This window comes from Micromys minutus (genome assembly GCF_963924665.1).
Source record: "Micromys minutus genome assembly, chromosome: 12".
Classification (NCBI taxonomy): Eukaryota; Metazoa; Chordata; class Mammalia; order Rodentia; family Muridae; genus Micromys; species Micromys minutus.
In genome coordinates, this window is record NC_137981.1 from 12,530,643 (window position 1) to 12,548,463 (window position 17,821).

The following is a 17,821-nucleotide window of genomic DNA, read 5'->3' on the forward strand; positions in this document are numbered from 1 at the left end:
AGCGTCTCTGGGGTATATGCCCAGAAGAGGAATAACTGGGTCTTCAGGTAGTACTATGTCCAATTTTCTGAGGAACCGCCAGACTGATTTCCAGAGTGGTTGTACCAGCTTACAACCCCACCAACAGTGGGGAAGTGTTCCTCTTTCTCCGCATCCTCACCAGCATCTGCTGTCATCTGAGTTTTTGATCATAGCCATTCTGACTGGTGTGAGGTGGAATCTCAGGGTTGTTCTGATGGCGAGCACTTCCTGCTTCTCAGCCATTTGATATTCCTCAATTGAGAATTCTTTGTTTAGCTCTGTACCCCATTTTAAAATAGGACTGTTTGATTCTCTGGTGTCTAACTTCTTGAATTCTTTGTACACATTGGATATTACACCTCTATCAGATGTGGGGTTGGTAAAGATCTTTTCCCAATCTGTTGGCTGCCGTTTGGTTTTCTTGACAGTGTCCTTAACCTTACAGAAACTTTGCAATGTCATTAAGTCCCATTTGTCGATCTTTGACCTTAGAGCACGAGCCATTGGTGTTCTGTTCTGGAAAATTTCCCCTGGGCCTATGTGTTCTAAGGTTTTCCCTACTTTCTCTTCTAATAGTTTCAGTGTATCTGGTTTAATGTGGAAGTCTTTGATCCACTTGCACTTGAGCTTTATAAGGAGATAAGAAAGGGTCTATTTTCATTCTTCTGCATGCTGAGTGCCAGTTGAACCAACATCATCTGTTGAAGAGGCTGTCCTTTTTCCATTGAATGTTTACAGCTCCTTTGTCAAAAATCAAGTGACCATATGAGGGTTCATTTCTGAATCTTCTATACTATTCCACTGATCAATGTGCCTATCTCCATACCAATACCATGAGGTTTTTAACACGATTGTCTTGTAATATAGCAGGGTCAGGGATGGTGATTCCCGCAGATGTTTTCTTGTTGTTGAGGATGAACTTTGATATTCTAGGTTTTTTGTTATTCCAGATGAATTACCGCATTGCTCTTTCCAACTCTATGAAGAATTGGGTTGGAATTTTTATGGGGATTGCATTGAATCTGTAGACTGCTTTTGGTAAGATGGCCATTTTTACAATGTTGATCCTTCCAATCCATGAGCATGGGATCTTTCCATCTTCTGAGATCTTCCTCAACTTCCTTCTTCAGAGATTTGAAGTTCTTGTCATACAGGTCCTTCACTTGCTTAGTTAGAGTCACCCCAAGGTATTTCACATTGTTTGTGACTATTGTGAAGGGTATCTTTTCCCTAATTTCTTTGTCCGCATGTTTGCCCTTGGAGTAGAGGAAGGCTACTGATTTGTTTGAGTTAATTTTATATCCAGCCACTTTGCTGAACTTGTTTATCAACTGTAGGAGTTCTCTGGTGAAATTTTTGGGGTCACTCAAGTACACTATCATGTCATCTGCAAATAGTGTGATATTTCTACTTCTTCCTTTCCGATTTGTATCCCTTTGATTTCCTTTTGCTGTCTATTTACTCAGGCCAGGACTTCCAGTACTATGTTGAATAGGTAGGGGGAGAGTGGGCAGCCTTGCCTAGTCCCTGATGTTAGTGGGATTGCTTCAAGTTTATCACCATTAAGCTTGATGTTGGTTATTGGTTTTCTGTACATTGCTTTTATTATGTTTAGGTATGGGCCTTGGATTCCTGTTCTTTCCAAGACTTTTAACATGAAGGGGTGTTGAATTTTGTCAAACGCTTTCTCAGCATCTAGTGAGATGACCTTGTGGTTTTTTTCTTTGAGTTTGTTTATGTGGTGGATTACGTTGATGGATTTCCATATATTAAACCATCCCTGCATCCCAGAGATGAAGCCTACTTGATCATGGTGAATGATCATTTTGATATGTTCTTGGATTGGGTTTACAAGGATTTTGTTGAGTATTTTTGCATCAATGTTCTTAAGGGAGATTGGTCTGAAGTTCTCATCCCTTGTAAGGTCTTTGTGTGGTTTAGGAACAAGAGTTATTGTGGCGTGAAAAATGACTTAGTGTTCCATCTGACTCTATTTTGTGGAATAGCTTGGAGAGTATTGGTATTATGCTGTCAATAAATGTCTGATAGAATTCTGCACTGAACCCATATGGACCTGGGCTTTTTTTAGTTGGGAGGCTTTTGATAAGTGCTTCTATTTCTTTAGGTGTTATGGGATTATTTAGATGGTTTACCTGGTCCTGGTTTAACCTTAGTATCTGGTATCTGTCTAGGAATTCATCCATTTCTTCCAGATTTTCCAGCTTTGTTGAGTATAGGCTTTTGTAGTAGGATCTGATGCTTTCTTGAATTTCCTCAGTTTCAGTTATGTCTCCACTTTCCTTTCTGATTTTGTTAATTTGGATACTCCCTCTTTGCCCTCTAGTTAGTCTGGCTAGGGGTTTATCAATCTTGTTAATTTTCTCAAAGAACCAGCTCTTGGTTTTGTTGATTCTAGGAATGGTTCTTTTTGTTTCTATTTGGTCTATTTCTGCTCTGAGTTTGATTATTTCTTGCTGTCTACTCCTCTTGGGTGTATCTGCTTTCTTTTGTTCTAGAGCTGTCAACTGTGCTGTCAGGTTGCTAGTGTATGCTCTCTCCAGTTTCTTTTTGGAAGCACTGAGAGGTATGAGTTTTCCTCTCAGTACTGCTTTCATTGTATCCCATAGGTTTGGGTATGTTGTGCTTTCATTTTCATTAAATTCTAGAAAATCCTTAATTTCTTTATTTCTTCTTTGACCACGCTATCGTTTAATAGAGCATTTTTTAGTTTCCATGTGTATATGGGCTTTTTGTTGCCTTTGTTGTTATTAAAGACCAGCCTTAGTCCACGGTGATCTGATAGGATGCATGGAAGTATTTCAATCTTCTTATATCCACTGAGGCTTGTTTTGTGACCAATTATATGGTCAATTTTGGAGAAGGTGCCTGAGGTGCTGAGAAGGTGTATTCTTTTGTTTTAGAATGAAATGTTCTGTAGATGTCTATAAATTCTAATTGGTTCATAACCTCTGCTAGTTTCACTGTATCCTTTTTCAGTTTCTGCTTCCATGATCTGTCCATTGATGAGAGTGGGGTGTTGAAGTCTCCCTCTATTATTGTGTGGGATACAATGTACTTTTTGAGCTTCAGTAGGGTTTCTTTCATGAATATAGGTGCTTTTGTATTTGGAGCATGTGTTAAGGATTGACAGTTCCTCCTGATAAATTTTCCCAGTGATGAGTAAAAAGTGTCCTTCCTTATCTTTTTTGATAACTTTTAGTTGAAAATCTACTTTATTCAATATTAGAATGGCTACTCCAGCTTGTTTCTTGGGGCCGTTTGCTTGGAAGGTTTTTTTCCCAACCTTTTACTCTGAGATAGTGTCTTTGTCTCTGAGATGAGTTTCCTGTATGCTGGATTCTGTTTATGCACCCAGTCTGATAGCCTATGTTCTTTTATTGGGGAATTGAGTCCATTTATGTTAACAGATATTAGGAATAGTGGTTACTGTTTCCTGCTATTTTTGCTTTTAGAGGTAGAATTGTGCCTGTGTCTCTTTCTTCTTTTGGTTTTCTTGCTTAGTTATTTTCTTGTTTATTCTAGGATGTAGTTTCCCTCCTTGTAATGGGTTTTCCACCTATTATTCTTTGTAGGGTTCGATTTGTGGTCAGATATTGTGTAAATTTAGTTTTGTCCTGGAATATCTTGGTCTCTCCATCTATGGTGATTGAGAGTTTTGCCGGGTATAGCAGCCTGGGCTGACATTTGTGTTCTCTTAGGGTTTGTATGACGTCTGTTCAGGATCTTCTAGCTTTAATAGTCTCTGTTGAGAAATTGGGTGTGATTCTGATTGGTCTTCCTTTATATATTACATGTTCCCTTTTCCTGAATGCTTTGCCCAGATATTAATTTGATAGTATTTTAAGTCTCCAACAGATCAATGAAATGTAGGTGGAGCGTGGAGAGTTTGAGGCCAGCTTTGAAAAAACAAAACACTTGAAGTCAGGAAAGCTGAAGAAATTGTGTAGCATGTAAGAAGGCTTGTGTAATCATGAGACCTGAGTTCAAATCCCCCAAATATAAAAGGTAGATATTATTAAGTACCTGAAACTCTTGAACTATGTAGGGTGTGGACAAGTGAACTGCTGGAACTTGCTAATGGTCAGGGCACCTTCAGATGCAGTGGGTAAGGTGGAGAATGACAGAGTAGTGAACCCCATGTCCTCCTCTAGACTACTGAGTGCACTAGGAAAATACATATACACACTTGCCTGTACCACACATATGCACCAAAACAGAAGAGAGCTCTGAAATGCTCCAAAACTAAATGTGAGCCAGTATGAAGGTTTAAGTAGAAAACTTTACTCTTACTGTAATTTAACAAGACACAAAAACACTGGACCACTAAAAACATAATATTACATAAAGACAGCATATAATGTACATATAAAACAAAATTTGGATTTAAAGTTGGGCCTTTCCTAAGAAATCTCATATGTACAAATAAATATCACTGAACCAGGAGGAGGAATCAGAAACATTTTTGGTCCCAAATATTTCAGAGAAGAGACACTCAACCTTTATATAAATGAGGCATATTGATATACATATACATGTACCCAGGTGCACACATAATACACAAAATCAATTATTAATTTCTTTAACAATGGCAATGAACATGGAACAATTTAATTTTTATACTTACATTTTAATCCCTTTGGCTCTTTTCTGGCTTTTTCTTCTTTGTCCAAATCATACCTTTTCTGGTATTTTGGTTCATTTTTTTTCTCTTTCTCCTAAAGAATAATGAATACAAAACCAAATATAGGATAAAGAGCTGACACTGTAATATTTGCAAACCAAAATATTCTATACATGCCTGAGCATAGAGCTGATTATTCAAGGTTTCTCCCACTACTCCCTCCAGCAGGATCATCTTCCAGATATGCTAAGCCATTCAAAATGAAACTGAAAACACAATGCTTGTTTCTCCATTTTCTTAAGAGTCTATAATTTAAAATGTTTGAGTATACATTTATATGATAGTGTAAATCTTTAATCCTAGCACTAGAGTGGCAGGGACAGATCTACATAAATCCAAGGCCAGCACAAATAAAACAAAACCAAAAAGCCTTGCAATTCACTAGCGATAGGTATGAAAATACCAATTTGAAGCACATTCTCTTGTATAATAAAAACTAAATTGCTACAAAATTTAACTCTATGAAAACTACCTTGGGGCTGCAGTGATGACTCAGATGTTAAGAGCACATGGTGCTCGTATAAAGAACCTGGGTTCAGTTCCCAGGACTCAAATGAATAATTTCAATTCCAGGGGATATGATGCTTTTTTCTGGATTCTCCAGGTACCAAGCATACACACAAGGTACGCGTACATATATATACACACAAATAAAACATTCATATCAACACATGTACAAACCTTTTTGTTTTGTTTTTATGTTTGTGTGTTTTTAAAGACAGGATTTCTCTAGTGTAGCTTTGGCTGTCTTGGAACTCACTCTGTGGACCATGCTATCCTTGAACTCAGAGATACACCTACCTCTACCTCCTAAATGCTGGATTAAAGGTGGATACCACCACCAGGTACTACCACTGCCAAACTATACAAATAAATCTTCAAAAAAAAAAAAAAAAAGAAAAGAAAAAAAAAGAAAAAACAAACAAACAAACAAACAAACAAAAAAAAAAAACCCCAAAAAAACAAAGAGGTTAAAGCTAAACATATAACCCCAACTTCCAACACCCAAGAGGGAAGAGCCAGAGAATCAGCTCAAGGCTAGCCTGGGCTATAATGTAAGACATTTTGTTAGAGAGGGGCAGGGAGGAAGTATGAAAGACACAAGACCAAGGTAGTCAACATTTTAACATGAAAGGGAAAAGGAGCTATAAAGTTCTACCTATAACTGAGGAGTTATGTAGCTGATTATTGAATAGCTTCTAGGTTTTCTTTAAGGGGGTGTGTGGTTCCTGGTAAATCTACCATATTCTGGTAGAAAGCCCCACATTCAGGAATGTGGATAGTGCAAATTGGACATGATGAAGCTTAAACACACACACACACACACACACACAACACACACACACACACACACACACACACACACACACACACACACAAGCTGGGTGAGGTAAAAGTGGATCTGGAAGAAGTTAGGGAAAGAGTGGAGAGAAATAGGATAAAGATGGTTCGTATCAAATTCTCAGTATTTTTAAAATAGAGAGCATGCACACCCCAAATGAAATTTAGTAAGCTGATAGCCCCTGACTATAAAATGATGCACAAACCTACAAAATTTCTGACTTCTGTTAACAAATTAACTCTCAGTGCTTTTGTCTTGTTTGGTAAAAGAAAAGGCACAAACTAAAAGGTAAACTTGGGGTTCCAGTGCTTAATATCTGAGTCCACACAGTTGCCCTCAATGCCACCTTTTTCACTAACTACCCGAGTCACACTTTATTCTAGTTTGACTGTTTCCTTGTCAAAGATCCTGACCATACATACCCAGTGATAATCTATAACGATGTTTATACTCTAAGTTCTCGATCATCCTTACCTCTTCTGCCGAGTCAGAGGACTTCAGGCCCTTCTCTTCCACACTCAGTCTGCAACTTTTCATGGTTTGGACAAATGCAGGTGATGGTAACTTATTTAACTCAAGGCTACTTCTGCCTTTATCTTGATTTCTTTGCTTTTTAGGTATTGTTTTTTTTTCAAAAAAGGTATTCGTGTTTTCAAGCTTCTTGATCTCTTTTTGTTCCTCAAACTTTCTTGGCTGTTTCTTCTTCCTTCTAACTCGAGTACTAGCATCCTCTTCAATACTTATAAGGTCATCCAGATGTTTCTCAAAAATACCCTCCTGCACTGTATCCTGTCCTGTCTTATTTTTTCCAGTTCTTAGATTTTGATTCTCTTCTTTGTTGTTGGAAAGAAATTCTTCACTGTCATCCTCCAAAATGAAGGAATCATTAGGAGATTCAGACTCCAGTGGAGATTCTATATATCTCTCTTTCTTTGTTTTTCGGTTGTCTCTGACATCTTCTCTTATTTTAATCTTTAAATCTCTTATTTCAGCTCTTTTAGTTTTCTTTAATTCCTTGGTTTCCTTTATTTCATCCTTTTTGGGCTTTTTGGAGTCCTTTAATTCCTCCTTGACTTCTAAAATTCTCTTCTTTGTCTTCACATCAAAACCTAAAATTTCAGAAGTGCTCTCTAGCTCTGTCTTGAACTTTTCTTTTACCTTTCCCATTTTTGCCCTTTTTTTCCTCAGATCATCTGGACTTTTCTCTCCTTTGGACTTTATCTTTTTCTTTTTCTTCCTTGGTGAAGTCTCTTCTTTTGTGTCACTTTGCTGGTCACTATTGCTGTCTGCCTCAAATATGTCATTGTTTAAAGAAAGTCTCTATAAAATAAAGTAAAACTAAGGTTAAAACACTAACATAAATTCAGTAGTTTTGAGAAGCAGTATTAATTAAATCTAATGGAAACTTTTTAGCAAAATTGACTTCTTTAAATTACCTAAATTTAACATGTGTATTACTTATATTCCTGACCTAGCAAATGAAACTCAGAGGTGATGAATGTCAATTTAAAAAAGAGACACAAAGAAGAAAATGTCAGTGTTTCCAATGGTATCAACCTGAAACACAAATGTAGTTTAAAAGTAACAGTCTTATATATAAATGGGCTATGATTGAATTTTTAAATTATTTTTCTGTATAAACCAGCATGCAGGTCAGAGGACCAACTGAGGAATTTTGTTCATTTTACCACCAAGTTATGATGTCTGAGAATTAAACTCAGGTCATTAGGTGTAACAAGCAAGCACCCTTATCTGCTCAGCTACCTTGTCAGCCCTTCTAGAATGTTCTTAACCTTGTTCTATTTAAGTTATGTGGAACAAGCACACTAACATCATAGAAATCTTACATATATGGCTGACTTGTATTATATAATCTTAAATAGTTCCTATTGAAATGTTTTTCCTACTCTATAAAAAGAAGCTCAAGAATAAGATATTTAGCCAGGTATGGCGGTGCACACACACCTTTTGCATGCTCTTAATTCCCGCACTCGGAGACAGAGACAAGGGTTCTCTGAGTTCAAGACCAGCCTGATCTACAAAGCAAGTTCCAGGACAGCCAGGGCTACACAGAAATCCATTCTCAGGGGAGGGAAAAAGATATCTGCATAAACAACAAAAGGCTTGAACAAACTAATTTTATTACTTATTTTCCAAAACTGGCTTATGCCAAATAAATTAATAAATTAACAGAAAGAATGAGAAAATGTTTTCCTACAGTGTCAACCAAGATTGAAAAGGTAAGGAAATATGGTGACCGTGGTGAGAAATTCAGAAGAAAAATCTTTTGACCCTCCGTGAAGCTTCAGATAATAAAGCAAAGCCCAACAGATGCCCACCCAACATCTGCCACAACCTGCAGTGGTTGTACCTGAAGGGTTAGCTCTGTGGGTAAAATGTCAGCTTTATATACAACACTGCCAAAAAAACATAACAAAACTCGGAAGTGGGAGATTAAAAGCTATTTGATTTTGCTAGGTGTAGTGGTTTGAGTATGCCTAGCCCAGGGAGTGATACTATTTGGATGTGTAGCCTTAGTGGAGTAGTGTGTCACTGTGGGTGTGGGCTTTAAGACCCTCATCATAGCTGCCTGGAAGTGAGTCTCCTCAGAGCAGCCTTCAGATGAAGATGTAGAACTCTCACTGTGCATGCACCATGGCTGCCTGGATGCTGCCATGCTTCCCCTCCCACCGTGATGATACTGGACTGAACATCTGAACCTGTAAGTCAGCCCCAATTAAATGTATCCTTTATAAGACTTGGTCGTGGTGTCTGCTCACAGCAATTAAACCCTGACTAATAAATACACTAAGTATGCTACCTATAATTCCAACACTCAGGAAGCAAAGGCAGGAGAATCATAAGTTCAAAGCTAGCTTGATGGATCTAGACAAACCAGAGACACAGAATAAAAACTGTCTCAAAACTAAAGCCGGACATGGTAGTGAAGAACTTTAATCCCAGCATTCAAAAGGAGAGGCAGGGATCTCTGTGAGTTCCAAGTTAGCCTGGTACAGTTCAAGCCCAGCCAAGGCTACCTAATGAGGCTTTGTGTCAAGAAAGAATTATTTAACTAGCAGAAAGATTAAATGAAGACATGTTAACAACACAAATTAAATATGAATCTATGTGTTATAATTAACAATAGTATGAACTAGAGAAAATATAATTATGGTAATAATCACATATAAAGAATAGTCGCTCACATCATAGGAAAATATGAAACTATGATGTCTGTATGCTCTTTCACTTTTGTTTATCACCCCCTCCTCAGCATGGCACTGGAGCTTGAATCACCTTTGCATATGCTAGGCAGGTGCTTAGTCACTGAGTACACCCCTACTCTTTGTCCTTGAGATAGGGTCACATTATACAGCACAGACCTCATCCTCAGTAATCCTGCCTAATTGTCCTGAATACTGAGATGAAAACATATCCCAATGTATTAGCCAGCATTCATGTCGGCTGTAATTTGAATGCTAGGTGTCCTCCAAAGGTCCATGTGTTAAAGAACTGGTCTCTAGGGAGACACTAACAGGAGGAATGCAGAGGAAGAGAGGGAGGAGATCTTTTTTTTTTTCTATGACAGGGTTTTTGTTGTTACCCTTAGCTGCCTAGAACTACCTCTGGAGACCAGGCTGGCCTCAAAACCAGAAAGATCTATGTATCTGTCTCTCACATTGACTTAGTTAGTGGTGGAATCTTAGGGAGGGGAAGCCTAATAAGAAATCCTTAGTTCATTTGTGATGACCTCAAGGAGGATTGGGAACCCTGGCTTCTTCTGTGCTTCCTGGCTTATGAAAATAAGGAACCTACAGCACCTTGGTGCTTCCTATCAGAGGCATCCAGAGGTAGACTGACACCTTAGAACTGTAAGACAAAATTAAAACTTACCTTTAAATTACATTAGGTACTTTATTACAGTGTAAGCTGACTAACAACATACAAACTACACTTGTCTGTCAAATAGAACCACAGGTTGGAAACCAAGAATTGAAAAAATATCACCAGAAGCAGTTTGTGAGGACAAACCAGCAAAATGGAATAAAAGAAACACTGGACACTGTATCTTTCATAAATTGTTTACTACACATACTTTGTATAAATAAAATTATGAATATCAAACCAAAAAAGAATGAGATAAACCTTAATACCTGAATATCTTTCCTGACTGCTTTAGCCTTGTTCTCAGCAACTTTCTTCCTAAACTCAAGAAGAACTTCTTTACAGTCCTCCAGGTGAACCTCAGGTTCCCAGGTATCATCATCAGGTGTATATCCTTTCCACCGAACTTTATAAAGATTCTTACCCTATAGCATAAATTAAAAACAGACATATTACTGGTTAAAATTTCAAACCCATTCAACTGTGGAGGGCAAGAGAACCTGAAAACTACATCAAAATGAAAATTAACATCCAACTGAAAGCATGCATATTCATTTTGTGGTGTAAAGTGGGGCAAGGTACCATTAGCCTGTTTTGTTTTTAAAAGACTCGGAGTGGGGAGGGGCTTAGAGGCAGATAAATCTCTGAGTTCAAGGCCAGCCTGGTCCACAGAGTTAGTTCCAGGACAACCAGGGCTACAGAGAAACCTTGTGGGGGAAGGCAAAAAAAAAAAAAAAAGACTTGTCAGGCAGCTGGAGCCCACAACTTTAATCCCAGCACTTGAAGGGGTGCAAGGCAGAGGCAGGTGGACCTCTAAGGATAAACAGAGCTACAAAGAGAAACCTTGTCTTTAAAAACCCCTCCCCCAACAAAAAACCCCCAAGATTGATGTCTTTTTCTGATTATAAAGCAATGTATACTCTTAAAATAGCAATGAAAAACTGGCAAGGCACTCAATAATCAGAGATGACTCTATCATGTAAGCAACACTGTTTAGATTATTTTTGTTGCTGGTGGTGTTTTTTTGAGACAGGGTTTTTTTCTCTGTGTAGCAATATGCCTGTGCTGGGATTAAAACTGAGCACCAGTGCCACCTCACTTGTTTGGATTAAAAAAAAAAAAAAAAAAAAAAAAAAAAAAGCAGTGGTAGACTTGTACTTCTTTAACAAGCAGAGGTGAAATTTAAAAGGGGGTCAGAAAGCATCACAACAGCTTAGCAGGCAAAGGTGCTTCTGGCATAAACCTGACAACCTGAGTTAAGAGTCCCAGACGCCACACTGACAGAAAGGATTGAGGAAATGGCAGCTGGGGACAGGAGACATACATAGCTAACCAGCTAAGAGCCCTTTTGGCTGCCAGCACCAACAGGCATCTCACTACCAGCTGCAGTTTCATGTGGCTTGAGGGGAGATTCACTTCTTCTGGTCTCCAAAGACATCCACACACATACAAATAAATAATAAATCTTTAAAAATAAAATCAAGTGTGCTGCTGGGTAAGGTGGTACACACCTACAGTCTTTTGAGGAAAAGCCGAAAAACAGTTGCAGCAATTTCAGGCAATCTTGGGCTACACTGCAAGAACTGTTTCCAAAAAAAAAAAAAAAAAAAAAACTAAAAAACTCATCTCCCTTAAAGAGGACCTGGGTTTGAATCCAAGTACCCACATGGAAACTCACACTGCCTGTAATTCCAGTCCCAGGCGACCCAACACCTTTTACTGACCTCTCTAAGCCCAAGGTACACATGTGGTGCACATGCACATAAAATAAAAATCTAAAGGAAAAAAATACACATGCATATAAAAAGTAGGCACATGGTTCAAACAATGCTTCATGAATGGTTCATGAAATGCGTTTCAAAATGCCATACATTATCTAAATATCTACTTTCAAAAGCTTAGTTAATCTTTACAATAGCCTGATACTATTAGTCTATAGTTGAAATCTGCAGCTAGAATAATTAGTCACAAACACAGAGGTAATCAGTAGCTTAGCTGAAACTCACAGGAAGAGATCTATCTGCCTGTCCTGTCTTCTGAATGCTAATATTAAAGGAGTATACCACTCCACCAAGCTTGGCAGTTTTTTAAATAGATAATGAGATCATGAATTTGAAAGAGAGCAAGGAGTAGTATATAGGAGGATCTGGAGAGAGATAAGGAAGTCAGAAGCTGGAGCAATCATAAAAATACAAGGTAGAAGTTTTTTTTCTAAAAAAACCCAAATCTCTATCTACCCTCCGACAAGACGGTGGTGGTGCTAGCCTTTAATCCCAACATCCAGGAGGAGAGGCAGGTGGGCCAGCCTGGTCTACACAGAGAAACCCTGTCTTAAAAACAAAACAAAACAGTTCTCAAAGAAAAGCACCACTTTAAAGACATCTCCCTCATCAATCCAACATGGCACAGGGTAAACAGCAGTCCATTAAAAAAAAGGTTTTGCCAATGGATTAAAAATTAACAGATGAAAGGTGGCATATGGCAAACATGACAGAAAACATAACAGTAACAAATCATGGCATAGGCATGATACCTATCTACAGCCCTTACCTTCTTTCTTCAAACTCCCATTTCATTTACTCATCAATAATCCCAGGGCTGGGGAATAGAACTCTTCCGTAAAGCTCTTGCCCTAGCATGAATGCAATCCTGGGTTCAGTCCTAGTATCAGATAACAACAAATCTGCCCTGCTGTTACTGGACTAAGTGTTAGCGACTCAAGCATTAATATAAACCACATTCCCTAATTAAAAGAGCCCACAATCTAGAGCAGAAAAGACAAACGTAGAGATAAAAGACAATGCCTTAAATAGAGTCTGCACTCTATTTAAGGAAGGACAGAAATGAGAGAGCACCTTTTTCTGCAGGGCTCGGGTAAGGGGAGAGGAAGGCATCACAAACAGATGGACCCCAAGACTTGGAAGTACAGACTAACAATTTTTTCCGGGGAACGACAAACGCAGCAAGGAGGATGTTAAGTGCCCTGGCATGATGTGCGAAATGATGTGCGAAGATTTTCCTTTCAAGCTTACTCTAAATCTCTGAGTTACAATCATAAAGCACGCAGAAAAGAAAGAAGACACTTTGGGTTGGGAAACCTTTACCGTCCCGAGCAGACGGTGTGACTGGGGTTTAATTGTGAAGACGAATGGGAATTCTGAATGTAAGCCGTGGAGCATTTTCTACTTCTAGAAAACACTGGGACAACGGTGCGGAGAGCGGACTATGACGACTCGTGTGGTTTCCTCCGGTCCTTCCTAACGGAAAGCAATAGCCCTAACCGTATACCCGAATGCTGAAGGCCACCGAAGTCCCCCACCAGCAGCCTTGGGTCCTACGATTCTCAACATTCCAGGTCACTGCTTTGTCTCTTCTGCCAAAACAACACTTAGAACTTCCCTAAGCATCCATCCTCAACAGAACTACGGCCAGGATCCTTTCCAGGATGTCATCAGTGTCCTCACATGGACCGGCACCTTCCTCCCAGGCTGTTCGGCATCCTACTCGGATTCTCCCCCACCGCCCCCGCCCTCCGGCCGCGTCCTCGCCGCGCAGCCCCCACATACTCCCTCGCACTTCATGTCCAGGATCCTCTCCACCTCGAAAACGTCCTCCCCATCCTCCTCGCTGTCCCCAACGGCCACCGTTCCTTTGGCGGCTGCGTCCTTCTCTTCGCCCGCTGCTCCAACTCCTTCGGCCTCGGGAGACCGGCCAATGCTGTCGGGAACTGACATAGCTAGCGCGGCCACACTTAAGCTTTCCTCAGCCGCCGCCGCCGCCATCACAGACGCTGTGCAAACCAACGCGAAAAACCGTCGGAGAGGCACAGCGCGACAGCTCCGCGCGCCTGCCGCTCCGCCCTAATCTGCTTCAGCGGCGTGACTCCACCGTGAGGAAAGCCAGCCAATTGTGGGCGCCGAGCCCTGAATTGACACACAGAGCGACCAATCATACAAAGGCGCGCTCCCCAGAGCCCTGGGGAGTTCACGGGAAGTGGATGGGCGGGCCGAACGGTTCTGCGAGGAAGAACGCTGCCTCCGAGTAGAGCGGAAGGGGTCCCCCGGGGAGCGTGCGAGGGGCGGTGCTAGCTTGTGACCTCCCAGCCGCGGGGGAGGCGGCCTGCCTGAGGAGACCTGCTGTTTTGATAACCGGAGGGAGACCTAGAGGGTTCTGGGAAAGGGACCGTCCGAACGAGAGCCGCTTGTGCGGAATGGCTGTCCAGGAATCCTTTCGTACGGTTTCTCGCTGGCTTATTTGGTGTCAGTGGTCGAAGCAATTACAAGTAGCTATACGGATATTTCATTTTAATGAGTAGCGTTTAAAGATAGAGAATGGGGACTCTGGAGTTGGCTCAGCTAAGTATAAGGACCTGAGTTTAATTTCAAAGGACCCACATAGAGAGAGAATTCCCCCAGTATATATATTCTCTTTTAGCAGGAGAATGCGCGGTGCGCACACACACACACACACACACACACACACACACACACACACACACGAGAAAGGGAGAGGGGGAATGGAAGGAGAGAAACGAGAAGATGGCTTGGCCTATGCAGTAACTCAAGCCTGTAATTCAAGCACTGAAGAAGCTGAGACTGCAGGATTTTTGAAGAATTTCAAGATCAACCTACACAGCAAGACACTGTATGGAGTAAAAAATTTTCGGATTTACTTGTTGGGCTTTGAAAGTGCTTCAATGATATAGAGTGTTTCCCTGGCAGGTGAGGGTTGGCTTGGTCAGCAGCTGAGTAAAAGTTAGTTCTCTTCTTTGAAAGATAGAGTTGCCTGGCTTTTGGATTATAATTAACTGGATCATTCGCACCTGATAAACCAAGCCAAAACCATGTTTATGCTTGTCCCAAGTTCCCTTGCTTCTTATTGAATTGAAAATATCAGGGGCAGGTCGATGCAAGAGAAACTTGAGTAATATCGATGCTACAAAGGATTCACTAGGAAGCTTGCCTCTGATATGACTGGAAGGTAAGAAGTATAATTACCAGGCTTATTACAAAGTCTGGGAAAGACATTTCTATGCCAAAATTGAAGTTTTGGGTTGCTGAGGAAGATTCTGTTAGTGTTTGTGCCCTAAGATTGACCTCCAATGAGACTCTATTCCAACAACAAAAGGAGACAACCATAACTTACAACCAGCCACTAAGCCTATCCCTGTTATTTAAAAAAAAAAAAAAAAAAAAAAAAAAAAAATGCCTCTGAGGGACAGCTCAATGGCTGAGTCCCAAGTCACAACTATCATTAAATCTGTCTGCCATGAAATCTCCTGTGCCCTCATCAGGAAAAACATAATTCTGCCAGGTAGGCAGGATGATCCTGGATAACAACGATCTGAAAAGAACAACATTGGTGTGTATACTTAGAAGTAATTCAGACACTATCCTTGCTGTGTAAATCTTGTATTTGCTCGAGTGACCAGACTTGCAGTCTCCTGACACTATTTAAATTGTTCCAAGAGTAACCTGCATCTGGGACCTGAGAGATTTCAGAATAATAGCACTTGTGGAATGTATAAGTTGAAAGTGAATGTAAGTTAGTAAAAATCTGTTCACAGCTGCTCCCTCTTTGAACATTATCCAGAGCCAGATTCATGGTATTAAAGAGATTTCTCCTTTATTAATCTAGGTGTGTGGAGTGAATTTTCACCAGAGAGACATATTAACTTTAGAACAGGTCACATTCCTATAACCCCAGCCTTCCAAAAGCTGAGGCAGGAAAGTGAAGACTTCAAAGCCAGACTGGTTTAAGAAACACCTTTAGATAGATTAGATTAGTGGATATTAGATATAGCTGGAAGACAATATAGAGAATGATTTAACAAAATGATGTGTGCAGATTATGAATAACTGACAATTGTTCAATGTTCATACAATACTGCCAGGAAAGGTCCCTTAGTATTTTCTGGCGTTGCTTCTGGCCTCCCTCTAGCCTCTGTGTCCCTGAATGTGTATGCTTTATCTCAGCTGGTCTGCAGAGACCCCATAAGTGGGAACTGAAGTCCCCTCACACCACCCCCCAGGCTCCATTCCCACTCCAGTAAGATGAAAGAAATGATCATGAACCAGCAAAAACTCACCAAAACTGCAGGCACCAGTGCCCATTAGTGGGAAAGGAACTTCTTGAAGAAAGATATTTCACAGAACAGCATGGCAGATTGTCTTAGTTAGGGTTTTATTGCTGTGAACAGACACCATGACCAAGGCAAGTCTTAAAAATGACAACATTTAACTGGGGCTGGCTTATGGGTTTATCAGGGTGAGAGCATGGCAGCATCCAGGCAGGCATGGTGCAGGAGGAGCTGAGAGTTCTACATCTTCATCCAAAGGAAGCCAGGAGCAGACTCAGCATCCTCAGGTACCTAGGAGAAGTGTCTCCAAGCCCACCCACAGAGTGACACACTTCCTCCACCAAGGCCACACCTTCTACTAGTGCCACTTTCTGGGCCAAACATATGCAAACCATCACATTCCACTCCCTGACCCCATAGGCTTGTTCAAACACATAATTCTATGGGGGCCATACCTAAACATAGCATAATAAAAAGTACATTTAGTCCAACTTCCAATGTTCCCATAGTCTGTAGCAGTATCAACAATGTTAAAAGTCTAAAGTTCAAAGTCTCTTCTGAGATCCATCCAATCACTTAACTGTAATCCTTGGATTAAGTCAGGCAACCAGCTGTGCAAACTCCAAATTCTGCCATCTCCATGTCTGATGTCAAAGCAGTCTTCAGATTTTCAACTCCTTTTTCATCTTTGTTGACAGCAACAAACTTCTTTCTCCTGGTCTGGTTCCACTCCCTGTTAGCAGCTTTCCTTGGTACATATCCCGCTGCTCTGGTATCTTTAACATCTTTGGGTCTCCAAGGCAATTTCAATGTTACAGCTACTCATTTCAATGTCTGGGATCCACAATCTTTTGGGCTCCTCCAAGGGCTGGCTTCACTTGTCCAGCTCTGCCCTCTGTAGCACTTCAAGCTCAGGTTGATCCACTATGCCTTTGCTGTTGTTCTTGGTGATCATCCCATGGTACTGGCCTCTCTAATATACTGGGGTCTTCCGTTGCAACTAGGCTTCACCAGTAGCCTCTCATAGGCTCCCTTCATGGTGTCAAGCCTCAAATCCTTTGCATGACCCCAATCAATCCTGGATTATCAACTACAACTGAGGCTGTACTTTCACCAATGGCCTTCCATGGCCTCTCACAGTCCCAAGCCTCAGCTGTCCTTCATGACGCCTTCATGCCTTCAAAACCAGTACCACCTGGATGATTCTTACACATTACCATGTACAGCTTCAGCATGAGGTACAACCTTGGCTATCTCTGCAACACAATTTTTTTGTCCTCTCAGAAAACACTTCCCTGAAGACTTCACCTCAGTGATGCTGGTCTCTTCTTAATCACCACTAATTTCTTAGCTCCAGCTGACCAGCATCAATTGTCCCAGTGGTCTCCTTCTCCTCTTAAATATAAGGCCAGAGCCACATGGCCGAAGCTGCCAAGTTCTGCTGCTTGCAGGAGCTGGACCATGCCCCCCTTGTTCTATTACATCAACATCAGATTCCTCTTTTCTAACTCCTTCACTGCCTAAGCTTGGCTGTCCTCGATCTTGTCTGTAGATTGACCATGAATTTAGAGATCTGTATGCCAGTCTCCTGGGATTAAGGTTGTGGACCACCACACCTGGATTTAAGCTTTTCTTCACCTAGAATTTGGTCTGTTCCATGCTGGCTTTGAATTTAGAGACCTGCTTGTCTTTGACTTCTGGGATTAAAGGTTTGCACTAAGTCGCCTGGAGCTAATTTAGCTGGGTGGGGTCTTGCCCCAAGGTCCTTACTTCCTTAATTCAATTTAAAATT

The 17,821-nt window shown here is 40.7% G+C and overlaps 1 protein-coding gene across 4 annotated transcripts in view; it reads right to left on the bottom strand.

Annotated features, from left to right (window-relative positions):
• MPHOSPH8 (M-phase phosphoprotein 8) overlaps positions 1-13,795 on the bottom strand; it is a 30,713-nt gene extending 16,918 nt beyond the window's left edge. For all 4 annotated transcript variants that reach the window (XM_080926937.1, XM_080926938.1, XM_080926936.1 and 1 more), the window contains exons 1-4: positions 13,517-13,795; positions 10,220-10,375; positions 6,540-7,385; positions 4,667-4,757 (exon numbers count right to left, since the gene is read on the bottom strand). In XM_080926937.1, coding sequence (XP_080783063.1) covers positions 4,667-4,757; positions 6,540-7,385; positions 10,220-10,375; positions 13,517-13,732 — 1,309 coding nt within the window. In that variant the 5' untranslated portion in view covers positions 13,733-13,795. The remainder of the gene's footprint in view (positions 1-4,666; positions 4,758-6,539; positions 7,386-10,219; positions 10,376-13,516) is intronic.
• Between the last annotated feature and the right edge of the window lie 4,026 nt (positions 13,796-17,821).